Source organism: Lepisosteus oculatus, chromosome 4 (assembly GCF_040954835.1).
Source record: "Lepisosteus oculatus isolate fLepOcu1 chromosome 4, fLepOcu1.hap2, whole genome shotgun sequence".
In the NCBI taxonomy this organism is placed as follows: domain Eukaryota; kingdom Metazoa; phylum Chordata; class Actinopteri; order Semionotiformes; family Lepisosteidae; genus Lepisosteus; species Lepisosteus oculatus.
Window position 1 is genome coordinate 56,890,805 of NC_090699.1, and position 20,355 is coordinate 56,911,159.

Here is a 20,355-nt window from a genome sequence, read left to right on the forward strand (position 1 = left end):
TTTTGTTTCTTCTGTTTTGTTCATTTTGGACAGATGCTATAGAAATCCACTTTAAGGACACTATACTGGTTATCTTTCACATTTCAGCTACAGGTTCAGTTTACCATACCAAAAGAGCATACAGTATTTCACATGGCCCTTTCACGAGGTATTTAAAAGGTCTGGTATTAATCGCTGTGATGTTTAAGGAGCCATCTGCTTCATACAGTACATTAGAGGCCCCATAGGAATCTTGCTGAAGCCGGCTAAAAGCTCAGCAATTTATCACTCAAAACAGGAACTGGTACATCTGCAAGTGGTTACACCTGTTGAGGTTTAACCATTCAACTGCTGCGCTGATCAAAGGCAATCAGAAAAAAAAAATCCCCAGAGTGTCTTCAAAGGGCAGCAGATCTAACCAAGTAGATCTCAATCTGCTTTTATTTTTTCAATTTTTTTAAATTTTAATCTGCAATCATTTTTCAAGCCCTATATTGATTCCGTAACTGTCCTTTTGAAATTTTTCAGCGCAACCACATTGCAAAAAAAAAAGAACGTTCTGTATATAATGTGAAAAGAGACTGAAAGACTCCAATATCCAACATGATGTTGATAAAAACAGATGGTTTCTAATCTTTGCCATTTCAGAAACAAAAACCACTGAAGGTAAAAAAATGAAAGTTTATTTTCCAGGTCACTAGAAGGTAAATTTACCACTTCTTTAAATGGTGCTGTCACAGTCGTACTTTCTAATGCTCTTGCATTTGGTGGTTGGTCAGGTGGGATGACAGGATGAACACTTCTGTCTCTCTGCCAACTAGCACAGGTTCAGGCTGCCAGGGTGCTGATGGGCCAAGGGAAAAGAGGAAGATGCAAGTCATTCTGCTTAAACAGGAACTTGTAGCAAAGTGACGGGCCTGTAGGGCAGGGGTTCCCAATTCCGCTCCTAGGGAACCCCACACCTGCTGATTTTCATGCAGCTGAGCTCTTTACTTCAATGAATAATTAGCAAGTTGCTTGGTGAAACCATTAGCCATTTTCTTTCTACTCAATGGTTGATGATTTTAGGTTGTTTAACAACTGAAAACAATTAAAGCGTTCAAATCAAATCTTTTATTGGGTCTGTTAAAGGTTTATTTAATTGAGGGTTCAAGAGGAATGAAAACCAGCAGTCGTGTGAGTTCCCAGGACTAGGACTGAGAACCTCTGCTGTAGGGAAACATAGAAAACAACTCCTCTTGTATAAGCAAAGGATCTCAGCCAATGCCAATGTGATAATTGGTACAGGTCCTATTAAACCAGCTTATCAGGGTATGAGTGTGTTTTTTGGTATGTGCTGAAGTGATAAAATGCTTGTGATGGCTCGAGCCCTTTCTGAAACAAGACTCCTCGAGCTTCATTTAAGTTTTGCCCAAGAGCAGTATCTTACTAAAAAAGATTCATTAGCTCATATTGGAGAGCTCCTTGGATCCTCCAGGATAAGATTTCCTGGAGTAGCAGGAGGTACCATTAATCACATAGGATTGTGTAAATAAAGTGGTATAAAAATATATATTTTTAGTAGAAACTAAAAAGCTCAAGATCAGATGAAGTGTGTGGCAGACTCCACTTTTGTAAGGCATTTGTCTGAGAGTCAGAAGGCAGGGTGTGTGTTCTGTGTACTTTCAATGTTTCTGGGCTTCAAATTTGCATTGTTTGATGTTTTCCTGGTCACAAAAGAATATGCAAATAAAGTGCTTCTTTATTAACCTAACTGGAAGGTACTTGTTGGCCTTTTAGCATTACCAAGCCAGCATTTGTCCACAGTCCCAGACTATGACTTGAAAAGTAATACATTCCTTCTCCAAACACAAATGCACTGTTCATGCATTGTTCCATACTCACACCAGCCAGCAGCCACCAAAAATTAGCCTGTCTGGAAACAAAACCCCTGTTTTGGAAATAGGTTTAAATACTGCAAGATAACGGAAAAGGTCACAATGTGCAAGGAGCAAGTCAAATTATCGACTTTCACTTTGAATAATAACGTTACATGAACACAAACATTCTGAGGGCCTTGTGGCAGTGCATTGACAGACATGTGGGATGCAAAGGTGCAGAATTACAGAAATTGCCCATTTCATTCAGTTGTGTTTTCACAGTATGTGTCCATTAAGTACATCATTAAACGCCTACAGAACACTTTATTAAATTTATTAAACCGGTATTTCCACAACATGGGCCAGCGTATGTATTTTATGACCAGTGTGGGTTTGTACAGTAACCCAGGGTATTCTTAATCATTTAGCTTTCTAATTCATACTCTTTTTATTTTGGGCTAAGTGATGGAAAGACTTCACAAAATATATGCTAGGAGCTATACAAAGGAATGTAGTTAATGTTGCACCTGAGGCACTGCAGTACAATGCTGATAAGCATCACAACACCATTTATTTTTGATCAGCATGAAAAAAGTTAGTGTTTGTAACACAACCCACTCTAGAGAAGCGTTGGTTGTAGAGAAGTACAAAGTCAGAGATAAAGCTTACTTTTATGTTGACATTTTTCATTTGAATGTCAGGAAGCTCAGTGCTGTGATCATTTAAGTGAAAGAAGTTTGAGAATGCAACTGCTATATGGCTTTTGAAACCCCAATAATAGAGCCATTAAGTGCAGACAAACACTCAAAGTCACTTTAGTGAACGTTAAGACTTTGATAAGCCCTGCAGTTAGGAAGTATTCCATTGATTACCCAGATTCCAGTCCCTGATCTATGTTTAGCTTCTGATAAGAGGAAATAGATGACCACAAAGAGCAGAGAGCAATTTGAAAGGATTTGGTACGCTATATATAGCCTAATTGTATAGTAAAAGTAAAAATAAAATGAACTTGTGTGTTTTTAACGTGATATTTTTTGCCAGAGAAAAAAGAAAATAATGTTATTGGCTAACTTCTGTTAGGCTTCTTAGCACAATTCACATCTTTCCCTTCTTTCTTTAAAAAACAGATCAATAGTTCTGAAGAATCTGCATAGTGTGAAAAGATAGATACATGAAGTCTTGAGTCAAGTTCATACAGCAAAGGGAAAAATATTGCATCTTAATATTGCATACTAGCTGGTGGAAAGTAAGTGTTTCAATGGCATTATGAGTAATTGTGTCATAGAATAAAGGACTGACAATCCCCACTATACCAACAGACTAGACCCCAATCACTTTGTGAACAGTAACCTGGGGAAGGTATTCTGCAGTATAATGAATGCCCAAATACTGGCCTTCCTTACCACCAAATGCAGGTGTCCACCAAAAAAATAAAGGAATTATATCTGCCTACTGCACTGACTTCATGACAGACTGTTTTGCAGTACAAAATGGCGGTCCAATGGTTAGCATTGCTGCCTTTCAGTGCTGGGGTCCTGGGTTCCTGGATACTATGTGTGGAGTTTGCATGTTCTCCTCAAGTTCACGTGAGTTTCCTCTTGCTGCTCAAAGACTGGGCCATTAATGGAAAAGCTCTTCTGTGAATGTTGCTCCTGGTGTGAGTGTTTGCATGTCTGCGTCTGTGTGTGACCTGCGATGGACTGCTGTACCGTGCAAGGTGTAACTGTCTTGCGTTTGTTGCTTACCAGGATAGTCTCTGGCTCTCCCATAACCCTGTAGTGGATGAAGTGGTTAGAAAAGCTTTTTACAAATTTTCTGCAAAGTTGTGTAGGTCAAGTCTCTGACATAATTAAATCAATAAACTGGGAGAACAAGTGCACACTGTGAAGTGAAAATTGGCAAAAAAGAACAGATTGTTTCACTAAGGGTCATAAGGTTAGACTGGGTTGCAGCCTAAGCCCAACACTGTGCAATATCTTTATCAATGAGCTAGCAGAGGTGTTGAAACAGTCTGGAGCCCCTAGACTCGCACTTTATAACACAGAGCTCACCTTTCTCTTCTACACTGATGGCCAAGTCCTGCTGTCACCCACTGAACGGGCTGCAACAGAGCCTGGCTTTGCTGGAACTATACTGTCAGACATGGGCTCTGACAGTCGATCTGGCAAAGACCAGAGTCATGGTTTCCAGAAGAAAGCAAGGGAAACAGGCTTCACATCGCACTGAACAACAACACATTGGAATGCAACCCACTACATGTACCTTGGTCAGATAATCCGTTCATTGGGGACGTTTGACCTGGCAGTGAGGGCACTGAAGGAGAAGGCATGCAGGGAGAAGAAGGAGGCTGTACAATATCAACCCCTCCATAAAGATCCAGCTGTGGATATTTGAAAGTGTAATCTAACCTATTGCCCTATATGGCAGAGAAATGTGGAGTCCTATCATAAACCAGAGTTACACTATAATGGAAGCTCTAATAATACACCCCATGGAAGCTGTGTACAAAGAGCTCTGTAAAAACATTATCCATGTGCCAAGAGACACACCACGCAATGTGTGCAGGGCCAATACCCGCTGCTCATAAATACACAGAAGAGAGCAATAAAATATTGGTTATACCTAAAAAGCAGTGACCAGAACTCCTACCACCAAAAGACCCTGCTGAGCCAAGAACAATGCCAGGGACGAGCCCTCTTAGCCAGTTTGTTCTGGAGTTCACTGACATTAACTGACTTCAGGACAGCAGAACTAAAACGGCACAAAGCAAAGTCAGCCAAATCACAGCACAAGCCAAACAACACTACCTTACCTAACACTTGGGCACACAGAGAAAATACACACTAGCTGAGTATATGACTGTGGCAAGAAAGTTCTGAGTTCAGTGACCAGAGGCTGGCCACAGAAACTGGGTGACACAGGCTGACCTGGGTGTCCAGAGAGGACAGGCTGTGCTCCCACTGCCAGCAGGGAGAAGCAAGGATAGAGATGTGCTATCTGCTGCACTGCAAGAAAATGTCTGGGATTAGACATTCTTCCCTACAAATCCCTATCTAATCCAAGAATTCTCATACCTGCCAGAATCAAAACAGCCTCTGTCCTACTGGGGGAGCAGGATGAAACTCAATAGAGCTGGCAGCTCAGTTTGTGATCTCCTGTAAATGTTCTATAGTGTGTTTTTACTGTAAATGTCTGAAAATGCTGTGTTAACTACAACACTGTAATTCATCAATCATGCAAACAAAGCCCCTTGAAAGTATTAGAACATTTAAGTAATTATTTTAAATGTTGTCCTCTTGCCAATTTTTGAATACTCTCTGGTGTGGTACTGGAGGTATAAGCATGAACTTTCATTTGTACATATTGCACTTAAGTAATGAACGCATGTTGTTTCCAGTTTCTTTTTAATTTTTATTTCCACATGTTGCTCTTTATAGCCAGATCCACCTTTTTAATCTTTTTATTCTATTGTCCTACATCTCTGTCTTCAGTGCTGTGCATAAACATACATACCTTAGATTTTTCTGTGCTCATTTTCACATTTCATTTCTAAGTGTTGTTTAAATTAAAATTAAATTAAATTGGCTTTGCTTTATGTTGATTTGCCACACATCAGTTGTCCTATACTGAATGCGTTGTCTCTCTCTTTCTGGTTTCTGCCTTCTTGATTTTCATCTGTGTTTTCCTATCCTTGCAGAAGAAGCGCAAGCAGAGGAAAAGAGATGAGGACTCCCTCAGCCTCTGCAGCCTGGACATCAAAGTGAGTAGAGCTGTGCCCATCACCACAGCACTCCATATCTCAGCACAGGGCTGCTTGCTCCGCCTTTTACAAGAGTGTGCACCCAGCCTACTGTTTGCAACCACACTGATTCACAAATCACATGTTTGTTTTCAAAGCAATTAAACAGCCTGCACCTCTTACGAGAGAGATTGTGAAGTTAGAAGCCAAGCAGTTTAGGTGATATATCTGTGAGGATTTTTTTTCATCTTTGAAGGATTATGTGATGTATGTAATGAATGATCTGATATCTACAGAAGCTTATTGTGAAAGGCAGAAATGTGGGTCACACTTTTTCTTAGGAGTTACAGACTTATACTGTATAAATGGCTAATAACCCAGCTGTTCATTTATAAAATACTCTACATGGAACAAGATGCCTTCTGCAAATAGGTTACAAGTGCACAGGTTATGGTCAGGAAAAATATTTTTGTTATAAACATTCCATTAATCTACTGTACAAATTGTAGACATAATAGTGTTAAGTCATCGTTACTACTTTTCCATTTCTTGAGTGCCATTTCTTGGCAAGTGTTACTAAAATGAGCATCTTCTATAATAAAGTAATACAATCTTAAGCATAATATCTGAAGTAAACACTATTACTATCATCATATGTGCAGATGTTGAGGACATGACATTGCCTGGAGATAGCCGATTAGGGTATATATGGGGAAGAGCACATCTGCTGAGGATTTAGAAATTGGTAGAGATGAGAGATGGGCAACAAGGTTAGCTTAATTAATACAGTGTTGGAAAAAATGGGGTGTTAGCCTCTCTTACACAGCAGTAGATGTAAACATTGTTCTCTGTGCTTCAGATCGGTGCACAGAACCCAGTAGACTTTTACAATGCAGAAACACTGTTGATTTTTAAAAAAGCTGTTAATTAGCTTCTTGAGTGCTTTCTAAGCTGACAGTCCTCTGAGAGCAATCTCCACCAGTCTGGCTCATTGCCTTATTTTGTTCTCAAAACCAACACGTAGGCTGTGTTGTACTCTTTCTGTACTCCTTCCTCTCTCTGCATTGCTGGACACACCTAATGACGGTGAGATCAGTGTGCACTGAGCCAAACCAAAACAGATGAGCAGAAAAATCCCAGGCAAAACCATGCAAGGATTAAAAAACAATTAGATGCAAACAATTTGTCAACAGCAACAGGATGACGTTCAATGGGTGAGCAGGGCCACACATTGTGTTTTTGTGGACTTTGTGCGTCTGGTGTGAAGGACATTAGCAGGTTAAGGCTGAGCGTTGCTCTGTTATGAATATAGATGTGCAAAATTATTCTTAGAGTGATCTGTGTAGAAGGCCAAAGTAATCATTTACTGTCATGACCACCCCATGCACATAGCATTTGAGCTCCTTCAATCTGGGTGTTGATTTAGACTACCCAGACTCGAATGCAATAGAACTAAGTCATTTTTTATTCCCACAGCTATTATAATGATAATTATAATTGCTTACACTTATATAGCGCTTTTCTGAACACTCCACTCAAAGCGCTTTACAGGTAATGGGGACTCCCCTCCACCACCACCACCACCAATGTGCAGCATCCACCTGATGTGATGGCAGCCATAATGCACCAGAACGCTCACCATACATCGGCTATCAGTGGGGGGGAGAGCAGAGTAATGAAGCCAAGTCATAGATGTGGATTATTAGGAAGCCATGATTGGTAAGTGCCAATGGAAAATTTGGCCAGGACGTCGGGGTTACACCCCTACTCTTTTCGAGAAATGCCCTGGGATTTTTAATGAGAGTCAGGACCTCGGTTTTACGTCTCATCCGAAGGACGGCGCCTGTTTACAGTGTAGTGTCCCCGTCACTATACTGGGGCATTAGGACCCACATGGACTGCAGGGTGAGCGCCCCACTAACACCTCTTCCAGCAGCAACGTTAGTTTTTCCAAGGAGGTCTCCCATCCAGGTACTGACCAGGCTCACATCTGCTTAGCTTCAGTGGGCTGCCAGTTGTGAGTTGCAGAGTGATATGGCTATTAACCTGCTCAGTCTGGACAATTGTGTTTTTGACTCTTACTATATGTATTTATTTCCTTTCTCATCATACATGTAGGTCTCTTATTTGTTAACAGATTCATGTTGTGTTAAATGTATTGTGGGATGTGGGATGAATTTTATATGCCTGCAAAGCAAATCTCCCATTGGGGACAATCAAGTCAGTAAGTATCTGTGAGATGGGCTTGCCGTATTGTCAGAATGATGGAATTCCGGAGCTTAAGTTCTTCATGGCTCAGTGACTCAGCCTTGTTCTCTTATTTTGCTTAAGGCTAAAAAATGCTTCAGCAAGCACTCCCCTATTTCTGTTGAGCTCCTCATACCTGAACTGTGCTCCAGTGATAGTGAGATCAAACCTAGCAAGGCCAGTACAGAAATGATCCTTCACGATGAACCATTGTACCAGGTTTCACTCCAAAGGGCAGTGCCTATGCAGACAGTTGGCAAGAGAGCCCGATCTATAATTTCACTAAAGGTCAGGCAATTTTAATGAAATGTTTTTGCTCAGAGCTGCCAAGGCAGTTTGTTAAATGGCAAAAGTAATTGCAAGGTATTAGTGGAGCACTAATTTTCTTCTTTTGCCTTCTGTGGTTCATACAGGTCTATTTCTGGATTGTTGTGCTGCAGGCAGTCAGTATCTGGTCTGGAGAGTGTACGCAGCCCTCTTGACAATGACAATGTCAGGTCGTGAAGGCCTACGTCTGGGCTTTTAGTTTCAGATTTTACAGTTTCAAAGAGCTATAAAGTTTCTTCAAGGACAGGAATAAAACAAACTTTGTAACGTTAATGGAATGCTTTTCCTTTAATCAAAGTTGGAATGTGGACATATCCAGTTCATACCTTTGATTAACTCATTCATCTTTATAGTGCCTTTTGGTGGTGGTATCAGTTTGCTTTGTTGCTTTATTTGCAGTTCCTCTAACTGTACCACTTGCTAGCCTTTAGGCTTCTGTACATGCCCCCCCCCACACTGAGCAATGATAGTCAATGTTCTAAACAAGGCCTTCCCTAGGAAAGAGAATAAAAACAATATGTGGCTCTGACTGAATGAATCTTCTTGTATCAAGAAGTTTATACATATCAGCTGGCTAGAATGGAAAAAAAAGTTGTCTTTCTCTCTTTTAAATTTGAAACCTGCCCAGGACACAACTGGTTAATTCTGTCAGCTAAGCACATTGTAGCTAGTGTGTCACCATGAAATTGTCCCGTTTTCAGTGAAGTGTCACAGGGGAATATTTAGTAATAAAAGCATTTCCACCTCCTCTTCAACTACTCCATATACTGTGTGCAGGGTGGGTGAGAGGAGCCACATCCTGTCAGTCAATCACCTTACCTAGGTCTGTGGTATGTAGAAATCAAGTCAGCCCCTTCTCGGGCTATAGAACATGAACTGACTCTTTCCAAATGTCCTCAGATCCTTGCGCCTCTGCTATGGTAGAATACATGTAGAGAGCTTTCATGGGCATCTAAGATGTATATAATTCTGATAAGCCATGAGTTTCTGCAGAACACTAGCTGTTAGTGAGTTTTAGATTTTGCTACATTTTTAATTCCATTTGAGCAACAGCAAATGCAAAAAGAGCCCAAGAGTCTTTCCTGTTCTAAATGTAAAGAAATACTCAGTATTTATCTAATATTTTTAGTGTGGTTAAATGTCAGTGATTCCCTGTGTCCGTCCACTCATCTTGCCTCCCTCTTTCTCAGACGGAATTAATTTTTTATAGCAAAAGGAATTAATTATTCCTTTTGCTATCTATTACTGAAACAAAGAAAGGAGTTTGGAATCACCAGTAACTCCGTTGTGAATGTTTAAAGATAAGATTGTGTGCTAGTTCATTTAACATCATGTTTTGGTTGGATTGTTACTGTCTAAAAATGACTTTGAAAATTACTTTTTTTACTGTTTTTTTTTGCGCTTTATGAAGAAATATCTCTCACCTGGGTTTCGCTCCATTTTATGGTCTACCTGGAATGTTTTTTGTAAGTCATATAATTTGGTATTAAATGACTTAAAATTATACTTCAGGTCTTGCACATGAATCCTAAGCAAAACTATCATGCCACTCATTAATCTAATATACAGGTTTATTCTTTGTCTGTTAGAAATTAGATTTAACAAAGTTGCTATGAAGATACACTGGAAACTACACAAAACATTAAGATAGTAGTTTTTATCAACATAACACACATTGTGCAGATTGAGTGTATGGTGGCGTCACATTAAGCAAATACTCCAACAGAAACCCTTCTCCAGTCATATTAACAAAGAACAGGGGGTTAAAACCCATATTAGGTGATGAATTATGCTTGTTATATAATTACCTTTGTTTACCTATACTTTTGTTTCTGTTGGATGACAACACTGCATGTCCTTACAGAAATGCACTGGAATCTGCTTCCAGGCATACTCTTTTATCTACTGGATTTGTGCCTTTGCCAGCATAACAATGCCTGAGTCAAAAATAGCGAGGGATTTCCTTCACTTGTCTACATTCATAATTGGAGAGTACTAGACTTTTTTCGTGAGCTGTGTGGCTTGGTCAGTGCAGTGAAGCTTAACCCCTAGGGGAGCCAAAATGTGGGTATTGCACTCACAATAGGACGTAGTGATGTCATGGCTGACAGCTGACCATTGTTCTCACTGACGCTACCCCTGCCACGATAATTGACTTGAGTTTTGGTATGAAAAAATACACTATTTTCGATGTTCCAGTTACTTAACATCCTTTGACCTTGGTGAATTTAAAGCTAATTTTGTATTTGGACTCATTTCTAAACTTGGTACAACCTACAGCATTGTTTGATATGTAGTGTGAATTTTTGCTTCATGTCTGAACCAAAAATAACATGACTGGACGGTATAGTTTCCCTGTTGACATGCAGCTTTAGGGACAATTAATTTATAAAAGTACCATATTTCCACTCTTGTCAATGTGTGCATTTTTCATTTGTAGCTGTGTTTTTAATAACAGTATATATATGAAACATAAGGACAAATATTTTTCCAGCTTAAAAGTCCATTTAACAAGGGCTTATTTGCCGATATTCTTTAAAGAAGTACCCAAACAGGTGGTGTGCTGATGCTCAAGATTGGCTGTAATCTTTGATTACTTCAGTTTGTAGCTGTTCACCAAATGGAATAGATGGGCCTAATGGCCTCTGCTCATTTGTAATTGTTCTTATGCTCTATTGTTCTGTTGGGTGATGAGCTAAGATATAAGCAAGTCTTTTCTTTAGGTTCGCTGTTATCTTTACAAATTGGGAAGAGTAGTTCCACTTTCTCCCCGAAGAAGAGAGTTCTTTTGAAGAGTGATAGACATTCCCAATCCTGGGCCTACCCAATCCCAATCCAAGTGCTTCTTAGTTTTTGTTCTATTTGAGAACTCAGTTGCACATTTGTAAAACTTTCAAGTAGCCCCACAATCAGATTAACGGGAATTCTTCAATGGTACTAAATAGCTCTTAAACATTTTGGAGGCTGCTTTCAAGCCTTCGAAAGGTAAACCTTCAAATATATTAACTGGTTAGTTCAGTTAATGCTTCATTTAGGTAAAAAGCTCAGCTGCATCACAATCCAGGTTGTGTGGGTTCTCTAGGATTAGGATTGGGAACACCTACTCTGACGCGCCGTAAACTGGCACGTCCTTTTTAGAGAGACTGCAGAATTGTGGACGCAAGGTTGCGTTTCAGAGTGTCCGTGCTTGATTAAAGGGTAATCAATCTGCTCCAGTTCTGTTCCTTCCCTTCAGTGTATTGTCAGAGTAGTGGACCTTGTTGTTGTTCAGACTAGAATGAAAAATATCTGTAGATTTGGAACACCATCCCTTCATCTCACACAGATACCCCAAGGAAAGCTATCTACAATTGCAGTGTCCACTATATTAAGATGCAGTTTTTACCTTCTCTCAGGTGGTTATAGAAGTTGCTTCCCATATTGAGGACGAAGACCCACAGAAACAAGTACTTGAGCTCTAGAAACAAAACACTAGTGCAGGCAAGAGCAGCCACATGCTCTGCTGTTGAGGCTCATCTGACACAAAAGGCCAGGCAAGTATCAGATGGAGCAGGCCAGCTAAGGTAGGGCAGTAACAGGGAAGAAGTACTGTTTGCTGTTTGAACTGAGAGCAAGGAGACAGAAAATGAGCTATTGATTGTCAGGTGGGGCTTACGATTTGGGCCAGCAGCTCAACAACCTGCTGATATGATCTCTAACATTAAAGCACGAGATGAGATGTTTTTGTTTTCAAATGTGCTGCCAAACCCAGGGGCAGTGTATATTGGCTTTGACAAAGCACCTTCATTATAAAAATGGATCACAATACTGTTTTGTAGCTTTCTGCTGCCAAGAAAATTCCCTATATAAATCAGTAAGTAAGGAGAATGTACTTCTGGGAGTGTTCCAAGAAGATTGTTTCTGTCTCCATTTTATATTAGGATTTTAATAACTCATCTGTTTTTATTAGTGGTCTTGGGGGACTGCTCCCTCCTACAGAGGGAGAATCATGTACACTTCTTCAGCTTTTAACTTCTGCAGGCTTGCAATATAACCCAGGTTAGCAATAAGAGGAAAATAATGACAGGTCTGATCATGCAACCTAGTGTCCTAAAGTGACCATAGCTTAGTACTAACATATTATATATCTTAATGAAATGTAATGTAATAATATACAGAATGTATGGGTATTGTGTGGCAGACCGACTTCCCAGGAATGATGAACACCTGACTGACATTCACTTTGCATGTAGTCAGAATAGAAGTCTGCGATGATAGGTGACAAAGATGACACTGGCATGATAAAGGGTTCTCATTGAAACTAAAATCCTTGAACTCCATCACATCTTTGGATCTAGATTCAAATTCTTCCCTCATTTCCTTTAGTATCTGCATAAATGAATCACTGTTGAACTGTTTTAACAGATCGGGATCTTCTGTTGGGCTTGTTTTGAGCATACAAACTCAAAGCAGTGGCAGTACTCTCAGGCATAGAGTTGTGATCTTGTTTTGAAATATTGTTATAGCCAACAGCATGTTACTAGGAATTTTGTTTCTCTTACAGTTGAAGATTCAGTGCGTAAGTATCCATTCTGGTTTCTCCAACTCTGCCTCCATTCTCCCTTTGTTTTCAGCAAATTCTTGATTCTGAGGAAGGAGATTTAAAAATCGCTCCAGTACTTTGTCAACCGACCATGGTGCCAGATGTCAACCAGATGTCTCCTTCCTCAGATTCAAAAAGCTCTCTGTGTGCCATCAGGTCGCCATATTCTGTCTTGTTTTCCTCAAGCAATGCCCAAAACTAGAATAAGACTAAAGCCAGTGACACGCTACATGAATCGACAGGACTTCTACTCGGAGAGCATGTCAAATTTAACGACTGCAGTTGCTGAACTGACACCTGGAGGGTGTCGCATTATACATCTAGGAATCGCAGGGGGTGACTAATTACATGGTTCCCTCATGATTTTTCATCACGGTTCCAAATCTCATATTGTGCCACATACTGTAGCTACCGCGATTTCAGCTTATTTTGGCATTCAATCAACATTGACCACTAGAGGAGCACCGCACGTGAACAAACAACATGGAGAACAAGCACATAAACGTCTTAGAAAATGTAACACAGACATTGTTTTCCACAAATAAACACCTTCAAAAATAGAATTCTTTATAAATATAGAACACTTTTTTCAAAAATAAAACAGTTAAAAATACAAAACACCTTTAAAACAAATATTGTAAACAAATTAGTATTGCGCTATAATGTGGAATATAATGGGCACGTTATCTCTCAAGTACACATCTGGCTCACTGCCCACCCCTATGACTTGCGACCCGCTACGCGAAAATCAAACCAGTTTGGTTTTATCATAGCGAGTCTCAGAGAGTCATAGGGGCTATTAAGAGTGCTATGACTGAGTTGCTGGGGATGTCATACTACACAACTGACGGTACCAGGCACGCGCTGTGACTCTCTGCAACTCGCTGTGATTTTCTTACAATAATGTAAATGAAGGCTAAGACTGAAAATCCTAGGAAAAGTCATGTCGTGTGACGCCGGCATAAGACCAAGATTAAGAATAAGAATGCAAAGGGCACTTACATGGAGTTTTTGTGAACACTCAGGTATCCACTTGGTTGATGGATGGACGTAGCTAGTGCACCGGTACACTCACCACACACCACGCATCAGCTATCAGAGGGGAGGAGAACAGGGTAATGAACCCAGTTCAGAGATGGGGATTGTTTGGAAGCCATGACTGATAAAGGCCAGGGGGAAATTTGTCCAGGAGAAGAGTGAGTGACTAGGTGAATGGGTGCTCTTGGCGTAATGAAACTGAACACCTTGTTTAGCTACTGCATGTGTTTCTGGATGTCTTTTTCTCATCGGACTGATGAGACAGTTCTTTTCTTGAATGTTCAGAGCACCATCAGGACTACATCAAGATATCAAAATCGGAATCGCATCACAACGAATGAGTCATTCTTGGAAATAAATTCTAGCAAGCCATTAATAATATATACCGTACTCATCTGCCCTGGCCTTCCACGGTGTCAAGCAGGACAATTGCTCTCAAAACAATTCCTCCCTTGGGATCTTAAATCCAAATGTGTAACAGTGCAACAAATGCACACGTTCGTGCTTTCAAATGACAACACAGCCAAGATATTATCACTAATTGTTGGTGATTGTCATGATTGTTTCCACCCTTCTTATTACAGTTCTGTTTGTAGTCCTTTTATTTGCTTTATGATTGTAACATTGTTGCTGAAGTTGGCATACATTATTTCCAAAGAGCCTAAAAAGCATTCCTTAACAATCTCAAGATTTGCTAAAAGCTTTCTTGTTTAGCTAAATTGCATCATCAACTCTTGTTGGATGATGTTGCCTTGACTGGACTTTTAAAAAAAGGCTGAAAACTTTTACAGTCAGGAGATAAATCTTTTTTTTTTTTAATTGGCATCGGGATAATTCACTGTTTTTGTACATAAACAAAACAAAGGAAATGATCATTGATTTTAAAATGAAATGTTCTATTCCTGTGATCCCTCTAACTGATTATGGAACTGATATTGAAACAATAAATGAATATAAATTCCTTGGCACTATTATTGATTGTAAATGGACTTGGACTGCCAACACAGAGGCAAGGTATTTGAAAGCACAACAAAAGCTTGTATTTTTTAAGGATGTTTAAGGAGTAGAAATCACAATGTTGGCACTTCTTAGAAGAGTTTTATTCAATACATTCTAACCTTTTGTAATCAGAGCTGGGGAGCTGCCATATCCTTGCAGAACAAAAATAAGTTGAACAAAGTGATCGGGGCTAGTGGCAAGAATGGCGCATCTGTGGAGTCTTTCCATGGACATATTATTAATCTTGCATATAAAATCTTAGATGACCCCTCTCATCCTCTCATCTTTTTAGAATATACTCTCTCACCCTCTGGGAGGAGGTATCAGAGTCCTCTCTATTAAGAGCATTTGCTCTCTTTATAGCTGAAAGCATTCATTGTTGAACAATGAAAAACTTTGCAGGTAGGAATATTATAATTGTTGTTGTTGTTGTTGTTGTTTTTAGACTCTTCACAAGCTAATTGTCTGCTTGTTTATTTTGTATGGTACTGGAAGAGTTCCGAATGTTGTTTTGTATTATGGTATTGTATTGCTGTTGTATTTTTGTCTTATAGTTCAAGAAGGTAACTGCAGCAGCTAAAGAGGGCTCCACAGCCGAAACGTTGTTTCCTTTCTTTAATTTTTCACTGTGTTCAACTGAGGCTGTGAAAGAACTGTTCTTTGTATACAGCCACCTACTGGTGTAGTTATTTTACTTTTGTGCTTTGCACTGGAACATTTGTTTGAAACCATTGGCTTGTTTTGACTTAATGGTAAACTTTTTTCACGTGGTTAGAAAGGTGGCCTTCATTCTGTGTTAGATCCACTTGATCTTTACAAAGGTGTCTGTCCCCTTCCACATGCTCTGAAGGCACCTTTGATTGAAATACACACTTCAGGGCACCACAATCTTCCCTCTCATCCAGTGTGTGGTCTTAATAGAACAATTTCTATTTCCTGCTTTATATTTTTGTATTATTCTTGTAAGGTCAGTCTAGCTGTATATATTTTTTTTGTTAAAAAGAAAAGAAATTCATTTTGAGCACTCATAATTTAGAACCCATTGTGATTCCATTCATTTTCTCACTTTTCTCTAAATTGAATAATTTTCTGTCTGTGGGAGTTTGCTCTTATTATCTGCATTAGGGAGTCTTTTTATCTAATTTTTTTTCCACTTCAGAATTACTTGTCACTTCTTTGTATGTTTAAGAGGTGTCTGACATAGCTCCTCAATCTTGCCGTAGGCCAGTACTGTGTGTTGGTGTGTATGACATTTGTTATTTCATTTGTGGAAGAGACACCCACCCACCTACTCACCTACCCAAGTTGCTGCAGTGCATCTCCAGGGCAGAAGATATTATGCTTAATATTTCACAATGAAGTGAAAATTAGGAGTTTTAGGTTGGTGGGGGTTTTTATTCATTGACAGATCATCTCTGCCAGAAATGGAGTAAAGTTAAGCCAGACTTGAACGAATTAAAGCCCTTCAAATTGGCATTAAGAGAAATGCATAATAAAGTCTTAAGGATTCTGCTGTTCTCCCTGTCCGGTCTCATTTAACATTCAACATTCCATTTTTGTGTGGAAGAATAGCAGTGCATCAGTTGTATTTGCAGCTTCACTGTGAGGCCCACAAGAAAAAAAATAAGTTTAGAGCCACAGTGCTGAGACCTAGTGAGACCCAAGTAGTTTTGAGTAGCATTGATTCCAAAGATCACCTGGGCAGATGGTGACACATCATCTTTTGACTTTTTAAGATTTTTTGGCCAACTCTGAGGTTACTATTATTGAAACAAAATTTGAATTATGATTGTCAAACCAGAGAGAGAAAAAAAATAAAGAGGACGCTAAATTAATCAGGTTTAGAAAATGTTGGGGGGAAAAAAAACAATTCTGAAAGTTCCTTAGCTTGTGTTGGAATAGTCTGTGACTCAGCGGTGGCTAGCTCCAAATGTTAGATCAACTCACAGGTCAACAGCTGTGACGCCTTCTGACCTCTCAGTTCGGCATCTGGTAATAAGAAAACCTGCACTGAGTCTGTATCTGCACCGTTAATGAAGGGCAGTCTAAACAATCCCATTGGGTGTTTTCACTCCAGTGGATTTTCAGCAATAGAAACATTTAACTTCTCCTAACAGCTATCGGTTTACACAGACGTGAGCTGATTAAAAAGTGTGAGTCTGTAGCTCTAGCCAGTTTTGTGCCATCTGAAAGCAGCTCCGCACATATTTGATTTGATTAGTAAATATCCTTCGTCCAGACTGTTTTGGTAGTAGTGTGGCCTGGCCAAGCGATGAAGCAAATTATCCACAAAACCTGCCATAAGAGAAGTCGACTTCGGTTGCTAAGGTATCATTGTGATAGATAATAAGGTGTGTTGATTTTATATATCTTAAAATTTTGCACATTGTCCTGTACTACTGTAAATCCCATTTAAAGGGTGTAAGGCAACGCTTGGAGATTTTTTTTTTACATTCGATAATGTCTTGTTCTTTTTTTATTTGATCTTTGGATTTCTGAGTGTTGCTGTTTTTAAACGTCGGGTGTGGTTAGGTGAACGTGATCCTCTGTGTTCTGAAACACCTTTCATGAGACCTGAAGAAATCGTTAATTACCAGCTAGTTGGTTAAAGTTGTAAAGACAACAGCCCCTGAGGAGGGAGAGCAGAGTGGCCCATAGAGCTGAAGTGAGGAAAGCTGAGAGAGCTGTGCTGGAGAGCAGATGGGCTGGCTGAGGTTCATACAGACTGTCCACAGCTGTTCAGGTTTCTGGTTTCTGTACTGCCGGAAGACTGAGAAAAAGCCGCACAGATTCTCTTTATTGTTAAATTACATTTGAGTCAAGTTTAAAAAGCAGCGATCCCATAATGTTATAATCTAGCGAGAAGCATAGGGGTATTTGATACCTCTCAGTACATTTAGTGTGCAAAATTCAATAATGAGCGTAATTTCCACGCTATGTGATTTGTAATATGACCAGGAACTTTTAGTTTAGTATAAATAGTCAGTCTGGGTTATAGTTAAGTTTATTCATAACTCTTAACAAATTTGAAGTTCTGGGTCTGCCACTTCTTCGTGGGGGCAGGATTCGTAAAAAATGGCCTCCTGTAATGATAACTCATGAATGTCATACTAATGTTGGCTGCTGTCTTAATATAAACCATCGCTCATACTGTACAGTGACAGAACTGCTTCAGTAAACCTCAGAAATTGAAAAATGGTTGAGCAGGCTGTAAAGCCATTAGACAGCTGAAAGTAGCTGTATTACAGGCTGCTAATGCTTTAGTTGTTTTGCACAAAGGGTGAAGCTTTTCAGTATCCAGTTTTATTTCTATGTGATTTCCTTTGGTTCTCATAATTGAGAAGTATCTAAGAGAATAGGGAAATGAGAACAGATCACTTTCTGCAGTCTAGCAGCAGAAAGGAAAGTGTTTTCTCTAGTTGTACGACTTTCAGTGGTCGGTGTCAGGGGTTTGTATGACTGAGTGGAGAACACTGCTGGCATCCAGTAAATCTGGGTTTAGATCTTAAATAAAATACATTTTCAAGATGGTTTTTACGTCATCTGATGTCGAGAGGCATGCCTGAAAGAATTTAAATATCTGAAAAGACTGAGTCTATTGTTGTTTTATCTTACATTGTCCTGCTTTCTGAAAATTCTATTTGAAAAAAGTGACAGACTTAGAACTTTCGAATCTATCCCATTGTGATTCAGACCAGCCCAGGCTATTTCAGAATCATGAAACAAGCTATCCTAAAGGGGACTCGCAAAGGCAGACACAAACACTTTTCTGACCTCAACACAGATCAGAAACAAAGGACCATATGTGGAAACTTAAAAGCAGCAGGCCTAAGATGTGTCACATGTTTAGGTTGCACTGGGTAAATGAAAGACTACAATTGTAGTTTCTTTACAGTGTTCAGAAACTAGCTGGAAAAGGTGCATAGATAAATGAGAACTGAAACTTGACGGACAACTGTCATCTGCTCATTTTCATGTGAGGACTGAAGTGTTTTCTTGCTTTTCTTTCCTAACTGCTAAGCCCATGTGAAGGAAACCTGTAAAACAGCACAGGCTCAGTAAACAAATGCAATCTCTATGTTACCTTTTAGTACAATGTTTTTTTTCCCTTTATTCTCGGCTTGACATGTCCTATAACCAAAATGTGGCCCTGTTTATAATATCTTTTGGGGATAAGACTAGTTTTCCATGCTCTGTGTTCCTTTGGAGTCCCAAGTAACTGGTTATACATACCAAACATTTTCAAGGAGAGAGCTTTAAATAACAATATTGCGAGAAAAAAATCGTAAGAATTATTTTGAAATCTTTGTCTTAGTGGTGCAAGCAAATCTGTCCATGAAGTGGCAATATGTTTACTATTATTGGTTTAAAAAATATATTCTATAATTTACCGTAGACCATACTGTTTATGAATATGAACCTGAACTACTTGGTTGGTTTTGACAATACCTGCTCCTACAGTAGGTCTCTTTGCTTTCATGAACAATTACATTAAGATGTGAAGTATGACAGTTGTCTTGTAATAAGTAGTCCTAATCTTGTACTCTGTAGACAACAAATTGATTAAAACTTTACATGGGACTAGTTTCTGCAAGATCTGTCAGGCAAGTTTTGTTTTTTTTTAATTGAAGTCCTTTTCAGATGCATTCCAAAGCATGCAATTGAGTGCTGTTTTTGTTTTGTTCTACACATTTTGGTGCATCTCTGCAAAGCCACAGTTCTGCTGCTTCCCACAGCAGACAGCTATATTATTAAGAGTCCTCTGTTGGCTAAATTTAGCCATGCTGTTTGTGTCTATATTAGTGATGTGGTCAACACATCAGAGGTCGTGTTGAGACCATCAGGCCTAGTCAAAATAAACTAGACCTTGACTGAAATAAGCAGGACTCATGCAACTTGTGGGAGAAAAAAAGGTTTTAAAGAAAAAGTACTGTATGTGTCATTTATAAAACATTTTCTTTTTTTGGCTAAAATAAGCCCTTTCAGATTTACATTTTTTGAGCCTTATGCTGATCTGATTTATCGTTGGATTCCAACAATTACTTAATTGAAGCAATAATTAATCTGCCTTCTACTTAACTAAGGAATATGCAACCAACTACCTATGACCTAGGTAGGCTCTATATGGCCTTAGAAAATCTGTCCGCATTTCTATGAGCATTTCAGAGATATGGCAGAATTAGCTTGCCATTTAATGAAAAATGTGAATAATTCTTTCTAATCTTTGAAAATGTGTGTACAGTTTTTAATTTCATATAGAAACTGGCAGAAGCTGAAGGCTCGTGCGTGCACAGTTACAGTGCAGTGTTGGGCGTGTTTCACACTTCACGTCTCTGATTTCTTTGCATTTAAAAAAATTCATTTGCTGACTACTTCACTGCATTGGAATGGCATTCTACCTCATAGAATTTCATAAACATCACTATCCTTCCTGAAAATAAGATGTTCCAGTGAATTCTCCTCGTCAAAGAGAGAGCAGAACACTCACCTTGCTCTGTGAGTTAGACACAAGAAACAGCAGCACCCTGCCTTTGGTTCCTGCTGTTCAGCTGAGTGCTTTGGCTAACCAGAAGCTCAGCTGATAC

At 39.4% G+C, this 20,355-nt stretch overlaps 1 protein-coding gene across 2 annotated transcripts in view; it reads left to right on the forward strand.

Moving 5' to 3' along the window:
* Positions 1-20,355, forward strand: part of arhgef3 (Rho guanine nucleotide exchange factor (GEF) 3) — a 103,176-nt gene that overhangs the window by 36,689 nt on the left and 46,132 nt on the right. For both annotated transcript variants that reach the window (XM_015347975.2, XM_006630986.3), the window contains one exon: positions 5,536-5,598. In XM_015347975.2, coding sequence (XP_015203461.2) covers positions 5,536-5,598 — 63 coding nt within the window. The remainder of the gene's footprint in view (positions 1-5,535; positions 5,599-20,355) is intronic.